At 27.6% G+C, this 18396-nt stretch overlaps 1 protein-coding gene and 1 long non-coding RNA gene across 5 annotated transcripts; both read right to left on the bottom strand.

The window, feature by feature from the left end:
* Positions 1-2352: 2352 nt before the first annotated feature.
* Positions 2353-18160, bottom strand: LOC107442051 (uncharacterized). 4 transcript variants are annotated; one of them, XM_016055509.4, is made up of 5 exons: positions 17753-18160; positions 11969-12132; positions 5899-5977; positions 5315-5443; positions 2353-2627 (listed from the first exon to the last, which is right to left on the bottom strand). In XM_016055509.4, the coding sequence occupies exons 2-5, from the start codon at positions 12071-12073 to the stop codon at positions 2512-2514; spliced, it is 429 nt and encodes a 142-aa protein (XP_015910995.1). In that variant the 5' UTR covers positions 12074-12132; positions 17753-18160; the 3' UTR covers positions 2353-2511. The 4 variants fall into 4 exon arrangements, with proteins under 4 accessions (XP_015910995.1, XP_015910996.1, XP_015910994.1 ...); XM_016055510.4 differs by having other exon boundaries at positions 17749-18041; XM_016055508.4 differs by lacking the exon at positions 17753-18160 and adding an exon at positions 17120-17264 and having other exon boundaries at positions 2353-2573.
* Positions 12529-17043, bottom strand: LOC139426696 (uncharacterized). Its single transcript, XR_011637923.1, has 2 exons — positions 14155-17043; positions 12529-13386 (listed from the first exon to the last, which is right to left on the bottom strand). It is a non-coding gene; the product is annotated as an uncharacterized lncRNA (long non-coding RNA).
* Positions 18161-18396: the final 236 nt, after the last annotated feature.

The following is an 18396-nucleotide window of genomic DNA, read 5'->3' as shown; positions in this document are numbered from 1 at the left end:
TAATTATTAACAAAATAAAAGTGACAGCTATTTTAAATTAGTATTTAATATGAACTTAGAAATAAAAATTTAAAAAAAAACTCAGATATACAAGAATGGATGATAGAAGACTTATGTTGTTTAGTGATGTAACAACAGTTGTGCTGAAACTCGGAGATCTCGCACAGGTGTGATTTCTATCTACGGTGGAGGTGCAATTACTTGGAGAAGTTAATTGCAGGAGGCTGTATCTAATTCAACGACAGAAGCAGAGTTCATGGCAGCAGCTGATGCGACAAAAGACCTGATATCGTTAAAGCGCCTGTTTGCCGAGATAGCCAACGACATCTTATTACCAATCCTCCAGATTGATAATCAGAGTACCATCAAGTACATCAAAAATCCGATGTTTCACGCTCGCACTAAGCACATACGTCTTGAAATATTCCTCTGAATTTGTGATGTGTTCCGTAGCTCCATCGTCTTTGAGCTACATATTTCGGCTACTTTCATCCTGGCAAATAAATGCACTACAATAAGTATTTGTAAGAAAAGTTTTGGTTTTATTACCTGATGTCTTTGGCTTATCTGTAAAATCAGGACAAAATTTTCCCATGTGCCCTGGCTTATTGCACCTAAAACAGTTGCCACGAAAGCTTTTCACACTGTCATTAGCCCTACAAAGTTTACTCATACCCGGTAGTTGTTGAAGGTTGATATTTTCTCGCCATCGGAGACCTTGTCCCCTTCCTCCATTTCTTCTTTCCGTTGGCACCGTGCCTTGCACCGCTTGTTACAAAAGTCGTTGTAACGTTTTCTTTTATGCATAAATTTTGCCTTTGAAGGAGCATCTTTATTTGTTCCATCAGTCTCTCGGGTGACTTTTCAGCTTTTGGTAACGAGTCTCATTGTGACTTGTCACTCTCTGTATTCATCATCCGGAAGAATCGATAATATACGCGGCATGAGCAGATTCTGAGGCAACTTCCCTTCGCCGATCGCCTCTTGTTCCCGTAGCGTACGCAAACGTGCGAGAGGTTTCATTACGTTATCTTTTTTGAAAGTGAAAAATTGTTGAAGGAGAGTATCCAATTTTACACTCGACACTCTGTCGAAGTAAGTATTTATAAGTTATTTTAGTAACACAAATTTAATAAAAAAATAAAGAAATACATAAAGTAAAAATCACGTACTTAACGGCATAACCTATGCACACCTCTGTTAATATAAAAAGAAAGAAAAACAGTTCTTGTTCGTTTTACCCTCTTGGGGGAAAGTCTAATCGTCTTCCCTGTCACAAGTTTGATTTTTCCCTTTTTATTACTCCGAATCTCATCTATTTCCCTATTTCTCGAAAAAGTGATGACTTTTTTTTCACATCACGTAACACAAAAGTGTATTTTAAAGTAAATTAACTATGTTTTTAAACGAAAGTTGAAAAAAAAATTATAAATATTTTATTGAGAAACATAAATGCAAATTAAATATTTTAATTAAAGAAATTGAATGGGGTTAAAAATGATTTAAAACAAAACAGAGTAAATTATAGTTCAAAATAAAATACATCATTTAGTTGGGATCTGGTTCAGTATATTTTTAATTTATGGACATTCATATTTAGTGATTTATCAAGAGATTCTATGATTATTAAATCTTGAAACAGTTTTTTATGCACTTCATTAGGCTACAAAATATTAGTAACAAAGTTTAAAAACAGTAAACAGTTTGAAAACTCACATTTGACTTTCGCGTTTTGTAATAATATTGCATTAAAAGTGTGGGGATAATCAGGGTAAAGTGTAGTGGGATAATTGACAAATTTAGTACTAAAGCTTTTAACAACTATGGCCTATCCCAAATTATAACCAACACATGCAAATAAGGTAAGATAAAAATATGTCTGGGAATAATGATCACAAGGGAGAAAATTTACTCAAGCAATTTTAATGATGATTAACTTAATTATCAAGATTTACTCACTAAAATAAATCTGACCATGTGGTATAATAAATTTCAAAGGGTACAATTTCTATGTTAAATTGTTAAACTATGTTAAATTTCTTTGAATAAAGTCTTAACACAGTACAACCAAAACAGAACACTAGTAGGCATTCAAAAGGGAATTAAGCTTTAAACCTTTTCCACTTACTAATTGGTAAAATTTGTATTTTTTATAAGTTAAAAATTTCTAGTTAGTGGAAGAAGTTTACAACCGTGTAAACAACATGTTCGATTTCTTCAATTTAAGTGTATCATAATTCAAAGAACATTTGTTAAAACCAATTTTGATAAACAAAATTTTTGGTGGTTGCAGTGGAAATAAGCTCTATTTCTTATAGAGGTAATATAGCAATATAAGAACTTTCAAAATACTCTATTTTAAAATCTTTATTATTAGTATAAAATATACAATAAATGGTACAAATTATTTGATAAATTTTATGGTAATTTATACAAAATTTTGACTAAAATACATATATTTAGCCAAAAAATAATTGTCTATAAATGAAGTGAAAAAATTCTGTTAATATTTCATATCCAGTCTTCAGGAGAACTTGGAATGAATGCAAGAGGTAATTCAACAAGCTCGTTTTCTTCAGGCACAGGTAGTGGTAATGGAGAATATAAAGAATATAAATCAGTTTCATCTAGAAGGGGGGGGGGAATTAGCTAATACAATACTGTTTAAAAATAGAAATACAACTATTTTATTTCGCATATTAAATTTCTACATTTCTTATTAATAAAAAAGTAATACTTTTTCTTATCAACAGACTTGCACAAAAAAGGTAACATTCTGTCCAGGTTAAGTTTAATATTACAAGCCAGGGAAGTTAAGATTTTCTTCTAGGTCACCCGTAAAAACTTTTTACAGAATATTTAGTGGCTTGTTCCGCAAATTGAATATTGATGACTTTTTTAATGAAATTAAGTGATTAGCATTTCAGAGAAACTAATTCTTTTTCCAAAGAGGAAAAAAAAAAAAAAAAGATTATTAGGGTAAAAGTATGAAAATCTGGCAAATTTTCATGCTTTAAATTAGCACAATTTTAACCAGAATTTAAAAATTCTCAGATATTTGACAAATGAGGAATGTGCTCGACAGTTTGTAATGCTTTCTTTTCTGGCGCCAGGATTTCACACCGTAATTTATAGATGAATTGAAGATTTTTTTTTAGGGACTTTTCAAAGGTATTATGCAATTTTTAAAAAATTAGTACCAAAGTAAAATTTTTAAAATCTATATTCGATAGATAATTAAAACAATTCAAATAGATAACAACTGAAAAGCATTTTTTTTTTTTTAAAGTTTAAACTTATAGTAATTGCACAATTTGTTATCAATGTTTCAAGATTCGTAAGTACAGCAATTGAAATATATTGTGCACAAACCTTTTGCATTAATTTCAAATATGACAAAAAGTTAGAAGATTTTACTGGAACTTTTGAAAAAGCATTTAAGTAGTCTGAATTTTTATGAAAAATGTATTTAGAGGCTTACTTGAAATAAGTTTACTATATCACACATATCAATTTAATAGTTAAAAAAGCTGATTATACTAAATTTAAAATTGTGGACATTACCTAAGAAGCACTTGGAATATCACAACTCTTCAATAAAAACAGTTTTTTTTTTTTAATTTTTCTTTTTGATAAAACTAGTATACTAATTACAAACTACTTAAATTTTAATACAAAACTAATCTTAAAAGACAAAATCAGATACAAGAAAGTAAATAATGAAAAATACCAATTAAGTTTCAATTCCCTTGTTTCACTTAATTTTATAACTTTATTTTAGGGCAAAATTTGTAAAAGATATTTAAAATTTTTACTAAAAAGTTAAAAAATAGATCCAAGTAAAATTAAATAAAAATTTAAAGATGATAAAAGCATTTAGTTAAATTATACCAATTTCTAATCAATAGTAGGCAAATTTAAATAATTAGAACATAAACTTATTTCTTTAGAGCTGAGGAAGAAAACTGATTTTCGTGTAATTTGCAAAGTATTTAACACATTTCATGATGTTTTAAGACAAATTTTCAATAATTTCCTCTGCTAAGCATCAAGTGTTTCAGAAAGCAAATGTATGAAAGGTGCATAAGTGGATGCTTCAAATTTAGGAGTACAAAAACAGACTTGCACATTGAAAAATATATTTGATTTTTAAAAATGAATATGATTGATCTGATATCCCTTACTTCTTCTATTTTTTTAATTTAAATGTCTGTTCGAATTAATTATAAAAGTGTACATATTGTTGGTTAAGGTTTTCTTTTTTTAAAAACCAGCATACTTTAACTTAATGTTCTCCAAACAAAACATCAGCTCATTAAACATTTTCCAATTTAGTTTAATGTTCCAATGTTCTCAGATAGTGAAGTGCAGATATGCAATAGTTCATGAGCAGCAACATATAGCTACATACAAATTTGAAGATTACATGATTAAAATAAGAGTATAGGTAACATTTGATTACCTGCATGCAAGTAAATTCATTATTTTATTTTATTTAATGTTTTTGGAGATAGACATTTTGTTTTATAATAAAAAGAAATAAATAAAAAAAATGGAATAAATAATAATAAAATTTCATGAATTTACTAGTGCTTGTCTAGCCGATAAAAACCTCAAAAAAATTATTTAAATTCTTTTTTAATTTTACTTAAAATTATTTTAAGTTATGAAGATTACAACATCTTTAAAATAAAAGTAGGCATGTTTCGATTAGCTGTGCCCAACTAAAGTAAATATTTTATTTTAATATTTTGTGTTATGTAATACAGGGTAGGGTGCGTAGCCAAATTATTCAACAAGAAATAAGCTCCTTTTAAGCACTTTTCAAAAATATCATAATTAGGCAGGTTTGGAAAGTGTTTGAGAATTTACGGTTTTATCTCGTTTTAACCGTCGTGACAAAAAAAAACTTCTGTCATTGTTTTTGACAATTGTCAAAAATCGCGAAATTTTGAATCATGTAAAACGAATGGCATTTTCATACGCTATGGACTGACAATAAGCCAAAATAGATTTGGGTTGAATGAATTGTGAAAACGTTTATTCGAACAATGTGAACTGTCTTTTTGCATAATTCGTAGCAAAACTTAACATGAAGAAAAAATCTCATTTTCAAAAAGGGAAAAATTAAACACTTTTTAAAAACACATAATGGAAAAAAGCACCTTTAAGGGCTTTTAAAAGACGAAAATAAGCACCCTGCAATATAAATAAATAAATTGTGAAGATTATTTGCAACTACCTAATCAAAAGTTATCTAAAGAATTTATATCAAATTAATTAAGAATCATTTTTTATCTAAGTTAAAAATTACCATCGTCATCAAAAGTAAAGTTTAGTATGCTTTTCTCAGTCTCATCATCACTTCTTCCTACATAGAATGAATCAAGTTCATCTTCAGATAAACTTAAATTTTCTGGTATAATATCGTCCTCATACACATCTAAATACAATGTAAGTTATCAATAAACAGTCTAAAGAAATATAATGAGCACAGACAAGTAAGGAAAACTAAGTGTTTATCATTCATGTTCCATTTTAATACACAACTTTTTTCTTTATCAATTACAAAGTTGAAATAAAAGTAATTTATCATTTTTCACTCGAAAAAAAAAAGATTTCAGCAAACTGTTTCCAGCAGGTTCAAATTTTTTTATTATTAATATGTATATTATTTTAAAGAAATTAGTTGATTGAGAAAAAGAGTCATTGGAAATAATAGATCTAAGATGAAATACATTTTTCAATTTAAGATGTTTGAACTAAAATTCAACAAGGCAATTGAGTAAAACAGATACTTTCCTTATAAGATAAATGAAATAATTTCAGAAAATATATTAAGGAGAAAACTATAAATATACAATGGCTTTGAACAAATTAAAGTTGTGTATAACATACCTGTTAGTCCCTCATAAATACAATCCCTCATACTTTCAATTTCAGGCCACTCTTCTAGATCTTTAGATTTATTAGTATCCTAAAGAAAAAAACAATATTGTAGTAAAAATTCATAGCAATACTTTGGCAGACACCTGGCGTAACCTAAAATAAAGGGAAAAAAATGATAATACTGAAATGGCATGAAGATCCTAATTTGTCTGTCCGTTTTGGAATATAAATGATTAAGCATTAAGATACTGAAAACTCTTAAAAAATACTGAGTACAGTATAAATGCTTCAAAAAAAAATTGTTTAGGAACCAGATAGACATATTTGAGGAATTAATTTATATATTTATGATGTGGTTGCTTTCATCTCATAAATATATCAACCTACTCTTGTTAATTCTCCAATTTCTTCTAATTTATAAAAGAAAAAAAAAATCTTACAACAATTCTTTGAGGACCATACAAGAAAAATAACAATATGCTTGTTTTGAGTATATTTTATAAAAATATATATTATTTTGGAGGATAAAAAAGCATCCATCTGAGTGTTAATGTTTGTTGAAAGCACTCGTACAATAATATAATAAATTTTTAACATATTTAAATTAGTTAATGTGATTTGGTTTTTAATTGATTATAATATCAGCAATTGAAATGAATAAAATAAAAGTAAATATGAATGTACAGTCCGCAATAAAAAAAAAAAAACGAAGCACCCTGATTAACTTTTGTTTTAATGGTTAGATTTTCATGAACTAAGTGTCAATCTTAATGGTTCCTGGGGGTGACTTCAAATATGCTAATTAATTAGTGCTAACTATTAATTAAGTTACGAAATCAGACACAAAAACGTACTTTCTCTGAATAAACAAATATGGTTTTTTTTTAACATTTGGATTCTTAACCTTCAAAATATAGAGGGTAGCCGCAATCTGGGAAATAGTGTCACCATAGTTTGGTCAAGAGAAAGATTCAAAGTTCGTACCCCTTAATGTTAATTTCACGTTTTTAATCATATTTTTAAAACTAATAAAGCAATTCAAAGAAAATTGCATCCACACATAAAACTCATTTACCCAAAGATAATTTCATGAAAAAAATATTTTTTAATAATAATATAATTAATTATTTTTTATTATTTAATTAAATTGAGGATGAAAAAATTTTGAATTATAAGGTATGCATTTTTTTATACCATATTAATCTACATATTTCTCAATTGAAAAATCTAAAGTTTCAACTGTTTTTATTTATTAGAAGTTGAGAAAAATTAAAATTATTTTTAAAAAAATAATTTGGCAACAATAAAGAAATAATTAAATGGGGCGATTAATATTAAAATTTAATAAACTTGTGAGGAACTCGACAGCGCGTGTAGCGTAAAATTTCATTTATATTTTTTCCGCTAATAACGTTTGCTAATCTTTTTATTTATGTTTCTTTCAAACTATAAAATATGATGTTTCTTTTTCAGTTGTTTAATAATTTATTTGCAATTTAGTAAAGAAATTCGAATAAAACATTTTGAATAAAAAACACTTTATTCAACGAATATCTAGTTTTATAAAAGCGTGCTTCTGATGGAATATGATTATACACCAGATTGTGCTTATTTAATGTTATTATTTTTTATTTTGTTTTTCAATAACTGATAGAATTTCAATAATATATTTATCAATTTCTTGAATATATATTTTATAAATATTAATAAAAATACGTAGTCAGCATTTTTAATGATCTTAAAACTTCTTTACATCTTATATATCACCTTAATCTTAAAATAAATTTGTAAATTACTTGTCTGCGCTTATTTCTCAGAATTATTTTTCTAACTTTTTAATTAAATTTTAACACAAAATCTTACTTTTTATGCTACCATATATATTATTTTTCCATTAATATACTAATCAATTGCTTTAGCAGTACATTAATTTATGTTTTCCTTTAAAATAAAATTACTTTTTACGTTATTGTTAAATGTTTTATTGAAAGAAAAGTTAGAATTATTGCCAGCTAGCTAAGAATTAAATCTTGTTAAGAAATTAAAAATATTCTACTTATCAATATCATTCGATTCAGAACACCTGACTATTTACTAATCATACTATTGTTTTCGAAAAATGAAGATAAATTATTAATTTTCCTTTTTTTTATTGTTTATTATTTATTTGAGTAATGAAAAGTAAATGCGTATGTGAGCACAGCAAAAACATACAACAGATTGTTTTTTTTTTTTTTAATGAACAAAAAACTATGGAGATAAAATTTTATTTTGACGTTCAAAGTAATTCCTGCCCGCTAACTTAAAGTTACCCTTTTCTTTTAAAAAGTTGAAAATATCTGCTTAAAAAGTTGTTTATATTATTTCTCAACTTTCGCACAGTTCAAAAAAATATTGCTATATCAGGAAAATGAAATGTTTGATATGCCTTGTTTCGTTAAACGACTACTAAAATAAAAAATTGTAAAAAGATTTGAAAAACATGCTATTTTTAGAATCATCATCTTAAAAATTGTTCTTTTTCTAACATTAGAATTTTTCTACTTAAATAACCTATAAAAATAGTTTTAATACACGGTTTAAAGAAATAATGAATTCAAATTTGGATCTAATATTTCATAAAAAGGAAACAAGAATATTAATAATTCATTGACAATTGTTTCATTGCACCGAAGCAGTCAATTCTTTTCGAAACAATTGACCTTGCAACTATTTAACTGTGACTCTTTGAAATAGGGGTCATTTCATGTATGTCATTCGACTTTAAAATTTCAAATATAAAATGCAAAAATTACAAGAATGAAGGCGTAAGCTGGCTTTAATTAATAATAAAAAACTGACAAAATCGTCGGCAAAAGAAGTTCTCATGAAAAGAATGTCAGAGTTAAAAATTGTAACAAGTGTTACTCTTGTTTAATTTGGGGTATTATAAACCTAAATTTTCTTTTAATTTTTTAAATTATTGTTTTAATAAACTAATGAAATGAATATGAAAATAATATCCATTCGTTTTGCTTGAAACCAAGTTTACTTAGTATCATTCAGAAATCCTTGAGCTCAGGTGTAGGGTAGTAGGATATTTCATGCATGATCAGTAGTTTCAAGAGTGAAGTCTTATATTAGAAGGCAGCTAACTTCTTTAAAAATTCTAATTCGGAAAAATATTTGTTATTTTACAAATGTTATAAAGCATGTGTATTTTTTAAATGGTTATTCATGTAATTTTCACATTGGCCATTAGTTTTCCGGTGAAGAAGTAAAAACGAAGACTCTAGTAAGCAGCCAAAAACTAAATCATTATGAATTATTTATCTTTTAAATTTTTTTTTTTTTTGAATTCTGTAATCTTGCTATTTAAACTATATGATCCGCTGTAATTTGTTTTTGTTTGAGTCAAAATATTGGCATTTTTTATATTTTTTACAATTTACATACATCAACATACTTCAAAAAACTAACATTTTTAAAAATTTGAACTTATTTTTTCAAAGAGCGAATCTCTAACAATACTTCGGCGAATCATAAAAAAAAAATAATTTAGCACAATTTCTGCATTAGTTTATCCTCTAAATACTCCCCCCCCCCTCAATTTAAAATTCGATGATAAAATTGATTAGTTTTTGTAAAAAGAAACTGCTACAAAGTAACTGAAATAAAAGAACTGATAGGAAAGAATGCATAAAAGTTTGCTATACTACACTAAATAAATTATTTATATTAAATAATCAAAATATAAATTTACAAAATATTTACTTGCTTTATATAATTTTTACATTTAAAAATGAGAAACTTTATGGCATTCAGCTAATTTATGCTTTACAATATTTGCAATGTTCAAAATGCTTAAAAGGTATCCACTTAAATCCTATAGGAAGGAATTCATACATTTTGATTCTATTTATAGTTTTCTATTAATTAAGCCACATATTATTTAACCAAACCGACCAGGTGGCCAAGTAGTTAGCATGCCTGACTGCGGAGCTGATGGTTGCGGGTTTGAATCCCGCTCAGGGTATGGATGTTTCTTTCTCTCGGTGTTCTATGTCCTTTCTCCTTTGTGTGAGTGTGACTCGCCCCATAAACGGGTTTGTGGTTGTGTGACGTGGGCAACACTGCTTCGACACAGATGCCCACTGGGTAACGAGATGAGAGTAGCAGTTCTGGCACTCCTGGCCAATGGGACAATACATCCCTAGTGCCTGCCATTAAAAAATTTTTTTTTTTTATTATTTAACCAAAGAATGTCACTGACTTATTGATCAAAAAGTTAAACTATTAATTTAACTCAGAAAATTAAAAAGTACCAATAAAAGGATTTGTTTGCATAAATGCTAGAAATAGTTAAGGGTAGAGGGGTCTCATTATTTTCTCTAATTCAACAATTAAAACTAGTAAAATTCTAATTAAAATGAGCAAATCTCTAAATAATCTACAACTGCAAAATACAGCGATAAACTCTAAGTAAAATTGACTCCAACTTCTGATGAATTTTAATTTTTTCAAAGATTTGAAACTCTTTTTTTTTTTTTTTTCTTTATTTGACCTTTCATTTAGAAAGTTAAGAATCTAGTCCTTAATAAATTAAGAACACTGTGGTATCAGTATCGATCGTAATTATAAAGTTATTATTAAATTTAAAATTAAATTTTTGAAATTAAATATTGAATGCTGTGATGAATATAAACATAATAAAATACATCTTTTTAGTTTCGCCCCCACATTTTTAACTTCTTAAGGACCTCACAAACTCTACTTAAAATGACGCTATCGTATCAGATGTCGGTAGTGATGGTGATAAAAGTAAAATAAGTTTTTAAATAAAGGAATAAAACAAAGAAACTTTAGTAACCATATTTGGTGATAAATAAGTAACTGATCGCAATCGAAGAGCTTAGGGAAAAAATATGTTTGCAAAAGTCAGTTTCGGAATTTATACACAAGGATGCTATTTGAAAACCCTATTTATTTATGAAAAACATGTAACCTAAATATTTGCAGAATGAAATGACCTTTAACAATAAAATAAAAATGCAAGTAAAGTTTACTCTTATACTAATATATATAGCATAATAAATAAATACAAAAAACATGAAGAAAATTAAGAAAAAACAATAAGTTTTATTTATTGCACATAAGCTGCAAGTAAATAGAACTCATAAAATAAGTTCAAAATGTAGATAGAACAAGGAAAAAATTACAGAACAATGAAAAAAGGGGAAAAAAAGAAAAATAATTAAAAAAATAACAAAAACCGGGTGGGAAAAAAGAATGAAAAATATTTTTACAAAAATCCAGAAAATAAAAGATATAATCTTTTCATCAGCCCACACGATTATATCCACAAAAAAAGAGTGCTTTCTAATATTGCGGACATAATTGTGTGGACTGATACAAAGACTATATCTTTCATTTTCCGGATTTTTTTTTTTTTAAAAATTTGTCCTTTTTTCTCCCGGTTTTCTATTATTTTTATTTTCCCTCCTTTTTTCAGTGTTCTGTAATTTTTCCCTTGTTTATATATATAGTTCAATTTTATCTAAAAGAAATACCGTGAATTTCATAAAACCTTCTGATTGCGCATCAGAATCATGCCCCAAATTTTTTGCAGCATCTCTTTTTTCTTTTCATTACCTGAAAGACTTGAACTGAGGTGTAAAAGCAATTAGCCCTACAACTCTTCATAAATTTATAATAACTTCAGTAAATTTGGTTTTAGTACAGCATTTTTATAAAAATAACATCTTTAAAAAATAAAAAATGTCAGATAATAAGTTCAACGTTTAAATTTTGAAATATTGCAAAATCAGAAATAATTTCATTTCCATTTCTTCATTTTAAATTCAGATTTTATTTTCAAAGTATTAAAACGAATATTATTTTCTATGCTCAGAAAACAGATCCAAAAATTCTTTTCCTGGTTGCCTATAGCAACAGACACACTTTATTATGACGTCTCGTCATTCATTCAGTCTCTTTATGGTTGTTTTAAATTGTTTCACTTTATATGGTGAGGTAATTTGGCCTAGCACCTATCTAATATTAAATTAAACATAAATGAACATTAAAACAAACAACTAACCTTCAATACATTTTCTTGATTCTTTACTTCAATTTCTGGACAACTTTTCATAGCACGAGAAGACTCTTTTTTACTTTTTTCTACAGAATCAGGATTTGACTTCATTTCACAGTTAATATTTGTTGATATCTTCAGGCCAACGTTTTTATAATTATCAGTAGAGTCTAGTAAGGAAAAATTTTAAATTTTTAAAAGCCGATACATGGTGTTTTATTAAAATTAGATTAATAAAATAAATGGTAATACATTATAACTTGGAAAAGCTGGTCTGCCGTGGTGTTAAGGAATGGATTTTGCAAAAAACTAGATTTTAGGTACTTTATTAAACCTAATAAAGATGAAGTTACTTACCTTAAAGTATATACATATATATAGGTAATGTAAGAAATAAATAAGAATTGAAATTATTTATGTATTAAATCTCATTATCCAAAATAAGCAACCTCTAAAAATATAAAGAGCGTAATTATTTACTGTTTTTTTCAAAGAAATGATATAACATTAAATCTAATAAATAAGCATTAACAAATGTGTTAGACATTTGCTTTCAACATCAAAGCTTTTTCTTTTATAGCTGAACGTTCAAGGTGTAAAGTAATTAATATTTTTGAAGATTCCAGCCCTACTCTTTATAAAAGCGTGTTTTAATTTTATAAGTGCACTTTATTAAATATCTCTCATCCATAACTATAAAATATTTTTAATATGCTCTTAAAACATTACAGGTGAATCTGGCCGGATGTTAATGTTTATAAAATAATGTTTTGGAGAATTTATTAGATTAAAAAACTTTATTTTTGAAAATTTTCTTTGCCATATTAAATAATCACCAGTTTTGAATGGAGAAAATGAATTTAACATGTGTGTAAATTAGGACAGGTAGAAGTCAGTCTTTTTTTTAAATAAAAACCATAGAGCTGTGAAATTAAAGTATTAAAATCTTGCCATCTACTTCATTAACCAAGAGGTCACGGCTGTTTTCACGTATTCGTCATCGTTCTAGTGATTGCCTCCAAAATGATGTTTGAAATATTGGAAAAGATGAAAATCACACAGTGCAAGGTCTGGGCTGTAGGGAGGAATGATCCAATCAAAAGAGTCCAATAAAGCTGGGATCTGAGCTGTGGAGAGATTCATTGTCATAGAGTAGCGAAATTTCCTGTCAGCATCGCTAGGAATTTTGCTACTTCACATATCGTAACTTAACAAATCTGTCAGTGAATATATGCAGCAGACAGATTTTTTGCACATTAAATATGCACCACTGACCTTTTCTCTTGCGTGGCAGGCTATTTATTATATTTGAACATTTTAAAGACATAGAACTGACAGTACAATTTCCCTACACAGCTGAAACTGAGCACAGTGGTTCCCAAGGAATGCCGGGACATGTCACAAGTACTCGTTGCGATGCCCGCCTTACCTATTAGCAGGGTTGGAGTTTTTGCCGGCAAAAAGGGGTTTTTGCCAGGACAGTGGCAAAAACCTGGTAAAAACCGGCAAAAACTGGTAAAAACCGGCAAAAACCAAATTATCTAAATTGCTGATTAAATATTATTACAAAATACTTGAAACAAATTTAAATCAATCATAAAGAATAATAATTTTGATACATTACATGAAAAAATTATTTTTAACATATTAATAATTCATATAATGGTAATAATTTTTAAAAGATTAAAAGTTTGTGATCTCTTTTCATTTTAGAATCCTAAAATAAATGTTTTTTTACAAATAAATAAATATTATTATTTGCATAATATTATTATTTATTATAAAAAATTATTATTTGTACAATAATTAACTACACATATTGATAGATATTTTATGTTTTAAATTATAGTTATATTAATTTAAAATAAGTTCATTTCACTAGAAAAAAAAAGAATAATCACAAATTTTCCAATCAATAATGTTTTAAACTACGAAAATGATATATTATTACATTATCATTTAATTATGGAATAATAATTTTGTTAATTTTTTTGCAATTATTTATATTTATAGTATATATTTCAATTTTAGGAATAATTTTGTATCAAAAATGTGTTTTTGTCCTCTCATCTTGGAAAATATAGGTTTTTGCCACTTTTTGCCAATTTGCTTGGCAAAAACCTGTTTTTGCCAGGACGGTTTTTACCGGTATTTACCATGGTTTTTTCCACCTGTGGCAAAATCTTGCCAACCCTGCCTATTAGTGTACACAACAAAAAGGACCTTACTTTAAAAACAACCCTCGTACATACTAAAAGAAAAATAATAATAAATAAAAATTATTCCTTATCACATGCAAAACTCAGGCATGTTACAGGAAATATAATTTTCAAGCTCTGCTGTAAACTATTATTAAATAATATCTAAAGGAACATATTTTTATAACAATTCATACATCATTTGAATAATGTTTTCAAAATATACTTCAAAAATGAAAGAACATTATAAGATTTATGCATATCAGTGGTAAGAAAATCCTAGTCATGTATGTTATACTATACATCTAAAATTTGATATAATATAGGCAGGAAAATTGTCTTTGCTATTCAGTAAATAACAAATTAATATAAATCAGGGTTGGCAAGTTTTTGACACATGGCGGTTTTTACCGGTTTATACCATGGTTTTTACCGTCATGTCAAAAAACCCTCTGTCAAAAACCCATAGTTTTGGTAAAACTGTATTTTTATTTGAGTTAAACTGCTTATAATTTAAAATTAATTCATTTTTGGGCAATAAAATTAGAAAAAAAGTTGCTAAAAGATATTTAAGAACAGATTTTTCCATTTTCCCAACATGATTATATCAAAACATACCTGCGGATTTGAAGTAAAATATTAGGATACTAAACAAAATTTTCAACATTTCCAAGCATCATTTTGTTTGGCATATTACATTACTGAAGAATGTCAAGTCATTCCTGACTTAGAGTTTGTAGTAGTTACAAGTTTTGAAAGTTTTGTTTAGCTTATTTTTAATATTTAAGAAATGCCAAATCTTAAATTCTTCTTTTTAGTTCTTGAATTTATTAATAGTTCCAAGCTTTTTTGTTTGTTTATTTCTAACAATTAAGAAGTGCAAAATTTTGAATCCTTTGCAAATCAAGCTATAATGATAAAAGTAAGTATAACTATTTTCAATAAGTATATTACAATATTTCTATATGAATGTATATCCTTCTATAAGAATACATGTATATAGTTGCAAAATCAATAGCAATCATTTACAACATTCATTTATAAAGGCAATTATGTGAAAATAATATATTGTCCTCTATATGCCATAAATTAAAGAAAACAGTAGGTTTTTGACGGTTTTTACCAGTCATGTCAAAAACCAGTTTTTGACGGCAAAAACCCTACCCTGCTTTGCGGATATAACTCGTAGTTACGGTACATACTCAAATGTATAAAGTTTTTTATGTAAATCGGCAGCTTCGGACCTTGTCAATGGTTTTTCATCTTTGAGGAAAAATGAGGTAAACAATGTTTAATTTCTTCCTAATTTCCCTTTAAGGATTTCACAGTATCGGAAGGAGCAGACCACCTGGTGTCGCAAATAGGCTTGATGCTCAAGTGTTTCCTCTTACATAATTTTTGTAATGCATCCCACCTATGTGTAGAACTTGAAAAAAATACATACAATTCTTGTAGGATATTGAAAAAAGTGGTCATTTCCATGCAACTTTCGTCAGCTGCTTTTCCAATTAAATTTAATGAATGATTTGAGCATGGGATAAAATGGGCAGAAAAAAATATGTTGCTTTATTCTCAATTGTTGTATTCTTTATTCTCAATTGCCTGATATTTACCTGACATATTAAACACATTATCATATTAAACACATTAAATAGTATAGATTTAGTCTCCAACAGTTACTGATGTCTAAATCTATACTATTCAAAAATTCTAAAACAACCTTCTCCAAGTTTTCACCAATATGAGAAAATGTAGGTAAAAATCCTAAAAATCTTTCCTTTATACCACTTGGAAGAACATGACGAATAATGAGGGTCAGCTGATCTACGTGATATATATCAGGTGTTTAATCAATAATTAGAGAGTAAAATTTGGCTGCCTTTATTTCGTTCACTATTGCGAGTTGTAAATCTTTCGATATAACAGAAATAAATTCCTCACATTTTGTAGACGACAAATAGTTTATAGTGCCGGTGCCGCAGTTTGCATATATTTTTTTTAATGCGTTCCTGCATAAATGGATCGAACTCTGATAAATATTCCAAAGCACCTATATAATTACCATTATTTTCACTAAAAAACACTTCATTTTTACCACGAAACGCTTAAGAGCACGAAGAAACAGCAATAGGCGCGATCATATTTACACACATCAACACTCGCGGGCGTGGATGCATAAGCACGGGAACGCTCATCCACACTTGTCGACTTTATCAATCAACAATTCAGCATAATGTGGATACGTTTCAGCAATAATTATGAATATCAAGTTTTTCTGTTAAATAAAAATTAATTATAAAAATTAAAAAACCTAATTTTCGGGCCCTAGGCACGCGCCTAGGCCTTAGTCCGCCCCTGCTCATAGGTAGAAAGTTTCAAATTTAATGCTTCTATCCAATAATAAAATAGCTTATAACAATTTTTTTTTAAATTTTTCTCGAGATCATAGGTATACATCACATTAACAGATTGACTTGTCTGAAAATATAACTAAAAAAAGTTCATAGTCAATTTTCAATAATATAAAATAGAGATATTTCTAGATTGATACATGTTTGTGCCAACTACAATTATCAAAGGACTTCTGTACTTGCAAAGATGTAGCAATTTAACTGGGAGTATTTAAAACTTGTACTTTTTATGAACTTATTTTTGTTTGTTTTTTTAATAAATTTTCACCATATGTAGGTGACTTTTTTTAGTGTTGGTACTAATAAAGAAATTTTTTCTATAAGAAAAAATTTCCATGAATAAATATATAACCAATCAGAAATAATTCTGTATCTATACCTGCACCACAAAAAAAACAAAAATCTGGCAACTTGACAGTTCTATGTTAGAAACTGAAAAAAAAAAAATTACAGAAGGGGGGTTAGTTAGAAAATATAATATAAATTGTAACTCCACCAGGCAGACAATTAAAATTTTTTTTTTAAATTTCACAAGAAAAAAAAACCACCTCGGGTGATTTGGTGAATGCGGTTAACAGGAACAGGTATTCTTATGGAAATATCAACGGTTAGCTGCATTAACATGAAATACTTTGGTAGCAAAACTGACAACGGAAACTCAGATTTAACTGACAGTATGTTTTATGAACTTCCTCTTTTCTCTTATTTTATAACTACAATAACAAAAACTAAAATAAACGTAATTTTTATACATATATAAATATTTAACATTGAAATAAAGAAATTGCAGAGAAATAAAAGAAAAAAAAATATCAATGAACAGATATCTTGTCATCAGTACACATTGATTATATTTGTGAAAATAGTGCTTTCTGACACTGTATAAATGTAGCCAAAGCAAAACATATCAATATAATAGTGTGAGAAGCATCAAAAGAGGAGGGGGAGAGAGAGATACATAAGAAATCATAGATATTTCATTTTGTAAATATTTTTACTTTCCGGAGCATGAAATCCTTTTTTCACCTCATGGACTGAACATAGTAATTTATTACAAGTGTAAGCTATTTTAACTTATTAAACAGTAAATTTATTTCCCTAGAAAATTCATTTTACTTAGCATAAAGTTAAGAAGTTTATGTTAAGAAAAAGCAGAATTTCCTAAAAACGTACATACTTACAGAACTACAAATTTCAGTATGTAAACAAGGAATTAGGTTAGAAGGAAAAGAATATTTTTGATGAAACTAAAACTTATGAAAGCAAACCAGCAGGTACAGATAAATTTCTCAACGTGTAAGGGGAAATTTTCAATTTTTCATTTGTTCGAATTTCGCCACGGATTTTTGTAGAATTTTCGCCTAAGATTAAAAGGAAGTGAAGGACTGTTCTATATAGTGGCAACGATTAAAAGGTTGCCATTTTAATTCTCTCGGCTACATTATTTGCTGTTTCAGTCGCCAGTCAGTGCTTTTAGGCGGGTTGACACGATCAAAGTACTTTGATCAAAGTAGGCGCGCGCAATCAAAGTAAGTCATAAAAGTAAATAAAACAAAAATGGGCACCGCGAAAGTTTAGGGAAAAGGGAAAATGCGAAGGGGAAAAAAGGTCACGCACTGTTGTTGAGAGTATGATATATCAAATGAATAATCTCGGCCTCTGTGAATTTAAAATTTCTTTCCAATTTTAAAATTATTTAATGAAGCTTAAAAAATAAAATCATATTTTATTCGACATTTATACAAGCAGTTTAACCAACCCTGTAATTTTATTAATGAAAAGAGGAAAATTATTGCTTTTAAAATTAAATAAATATATGAAAAGT

The sequence above is a fragment of the Parasteatoda tepidariorum genome, chromosome 10 (genome assembly GCF_043381705.1).
Source record: "Parasteatoda tepidariorum isolate YZ-2023 chromosome 10, CAS_Ptep_4.0, whole genome shotgun sequence".
Taxonomy (NCBI): Eukaryota; Metazoa; Arthropoda; class Arachnida; order Araneae; family Theridiidae; genus Parasteatoda; species Parasteatoda tepidariorum.
This window is presented reverse-complemented; position numbering and strand designations above follow the sequence as displayed.